General features: G+C 41.9%; 1 protein-coding gene across 1 annotated transcript in view; it reads right to left on the bottom strand.

Annotated features, from left to right (window-relative positions):
* LOC108298841 overlaps positions 1 to 2,527 on the bottom strand; it is a 16,888-nt gene that overhangs the window by 7,938 nt on the left and 6,423 nt on the right. The window contains exon 4 of the mRNA XM_017521395.2: positions 1,459 to 1,668. Within this exon, the coding sequence (XP_017376884.2) occupies positions 1,459 to 1,668 (210 nt within the window). The remainder of the gene's footprint in view (positions 1 to 1,458; positions 1,669 to 2,527) is intronic.

Genomic DNA, 2,527 nt, shown 5'->3' with positions numbered 1-2,527 from the left:
AGGTGCTACATACTGTGGCCTCTCTCATCCATTTTTAACAAAATGTTAAGGGAGCCGTTTATATTTGCCTAGAAGGATGGGAAAAATTTAATAAATTCTGATGAAGAGAGTGTTCAGTTTCTCAGAGCAAAGACAGAATATTGTTCAGTACTTTTGTAACGGTGAATCTATAGAACTTACCTTCTGTCTTCAGCCGGCAGCCTGGGTAGTAGGCCGCTTGACTCATAAGAAGTTTATTTTTGCTGCATCTGTATTTCTCTTCCTCTTCATGATCTTTTCAATCTTCTGTAAATAAATTCAGAAGAGCAGGTCACATTGAGCAAATCACACTTCACACAGACCAAATCAGTGTCCAGTCATAGCACAAGGACATAAAATTTTCTCAGTGTAAGAATGTGATATTCTGACTGGAATGTTCTATCGGGCCCTAGATTAAGTCACCTCAGAAGTAGATGAGCCTGCTTTTCAGGCCCATGGGACAAAATCTCTCTCATCTTGTAGACATTAATCATCTGTCATAAGTCACTGACTTTCATAAGTCAGTGAAAACAATTAAAAGCTTTTCCCCCAAAATCTTCAAAAATTGCCCTAACTACTTTCCAGAAGGGTTGCTGCAATATTAATTATCTCATCATATATCATGGTCAATGAATGTTTAGAGAAATTTATATAGGATACTGGACCGATGGATGCATTCTAACAACCTTTACTTTAAAAAGAATCTGTGGAGCCAGCATGGTGGCTCACACCTGGAATCCAAGCAACATAGGAGGCCCAGGCACGCAGATCACCTGACCTCAGGAGCTCAAGACCAGCCTGGTCAACATGCTGAAACCTTGACTCTACATAAAGTACAAAAATTAGCCAGGTGTGGTGGTGCCCACCGGGGATCCCAGATAATTGGCAGGCTGAGGCACCAGTACCAGGGTACTCCCACTTACAGATACCACAGGTTCTATTAGGAACAGGGTCCCCTTTAAGCTACTCACAGGGGGTAATGTCTGCTATCACTGTGTTTCCCCCAGGGTCCCCAGAACACAGCTTTGCCTACTGGGTCTTTAGCAGAAAGCAGAACTGCATGGAAGTTCAGTAGCCTCAAACCTTTAGACCAGCAGACTAGATGCTGCTTGTCTGTAGGACCTTATATGGTACAGAGAGGATTCCTGTAAACATGGATTCAGCCTCTTGCTGAGAAAAACAGGTGGTTCTGTGCCTGGGTCAGGAATCAATAGCTGGGATTGTAACCCCAGCCCCACACCCACCTTACTGCAGATGTGGAAATGTTGCTAAATATTTTGGCATCTGTCTTCCATTTAAACTAAATGTTAAAATACCCACTGCTATTTTCTACAAGTATGGGAAGGATGAAATTAATTTTGATGAAGAGAGCGCTTAGTTTCTCCAGACAAGACAGGGCATCATTCATCACTTTCATGGTGGTCAACCTGTAGGACTTACTGTATGTCTTCAGCCGATAGTTCAGGGAGTAGTCCACCGGAGTCATAAGAAGTCTATTTTTACTGACTCCAATATTCAGTTTGTTATCTTCCTGTTCGAAGCAGGATTTCTCAATGCCTTCTGGAATGTTCAACTCTGTGTTTTTTCTGGAAAGAGGCCTGTCAGATGCCACCTTGCTGATGTTTGGGGCAGAACACAGAAAGCCAGGGACTGGAGAGAAGAAACCCAAACACACAATGGATTAGAAACTGGTGACATCAAATTTGTTCAATCGGGACTGAAGGATGTCACTGACAGCCTTGCCTGTTGATTTGAAGATGTCGTTTCCCCGCTTTTACTCTTCTCATCTCCACTCTTGATCTCCTTAAAGTCAACTTTTCTTAGCTACTCAGTCACCTTGAAGCCAGGACATAAACCCTCCTATAATTATCTTGTTTATGAGTTCTGCAGGATCTTATACGGTACAGAGAAGATTCCTGTAAACATGATTTAGCCTCTTGCTGAGAAGAACAGGTGGTTCTGTGCCTGTGTTAGGAATCAATAGCTGGGATTTTAACCCTAGTCCCACACCCACCTTACTGTAGACATGGAAAGGTTGCTAAATAGTTTGGCCTCTGTATTCCATCTTTAACTAAATGTTAAAAAACCCACTGCTATTTTCCTAGAAGTATGGGAAGAATGAAACTAAGTTTGAAAAAGAGAGTGTATCATTTCTCAGAAAGAAGACAGGACATTGTTCAGCACTTTCGTGACAGTGAACCTATAGAACTTACTTTCTGTCTTCAGCTGGCAGCCCAGGTAGTAGGCCACTTGACTCATAAGAAGTTTATTTTTGTTGTCTCTGCATTTCTGTTCTTCATTCTGATCTTTTCGATCTCCTGTAAACAAATTCAGAAGAGCAGGTCACATTAAGCAAATCACACTTCACACAGACCAAATCAGTGTCCACTCATACCACAAGGACTTAAAATATTCTTGGTGTAAGAATGTGGTATTCTGACAGGATTGTTCTAACGGGCCCTAGACTAAATTGCCCTAGAAGTATATGAGCCTGCTTTTCAGATCCATG

The sequence above is a fragment of the Cebus imitator genome, unplaced genomic scaffold (assembly GCF_001604975.1).
Source record: "Cebus imitator isolate Cc_AM_T3 unplaced genomic scaffold, Cebus_imitator-1.0 Scaffold1130, whole genome shotgun sequence".
Lineage (NCBI taxonomy): Eukaryota > Metazoa > Chordata > Mammalia > Primates > Cebidae > Cebus > Cebus imitator.
Note: the sequence above shows the minus strand (reverse complement) of the source record. Positions and strands in the feature narration are given on the sequence as shown.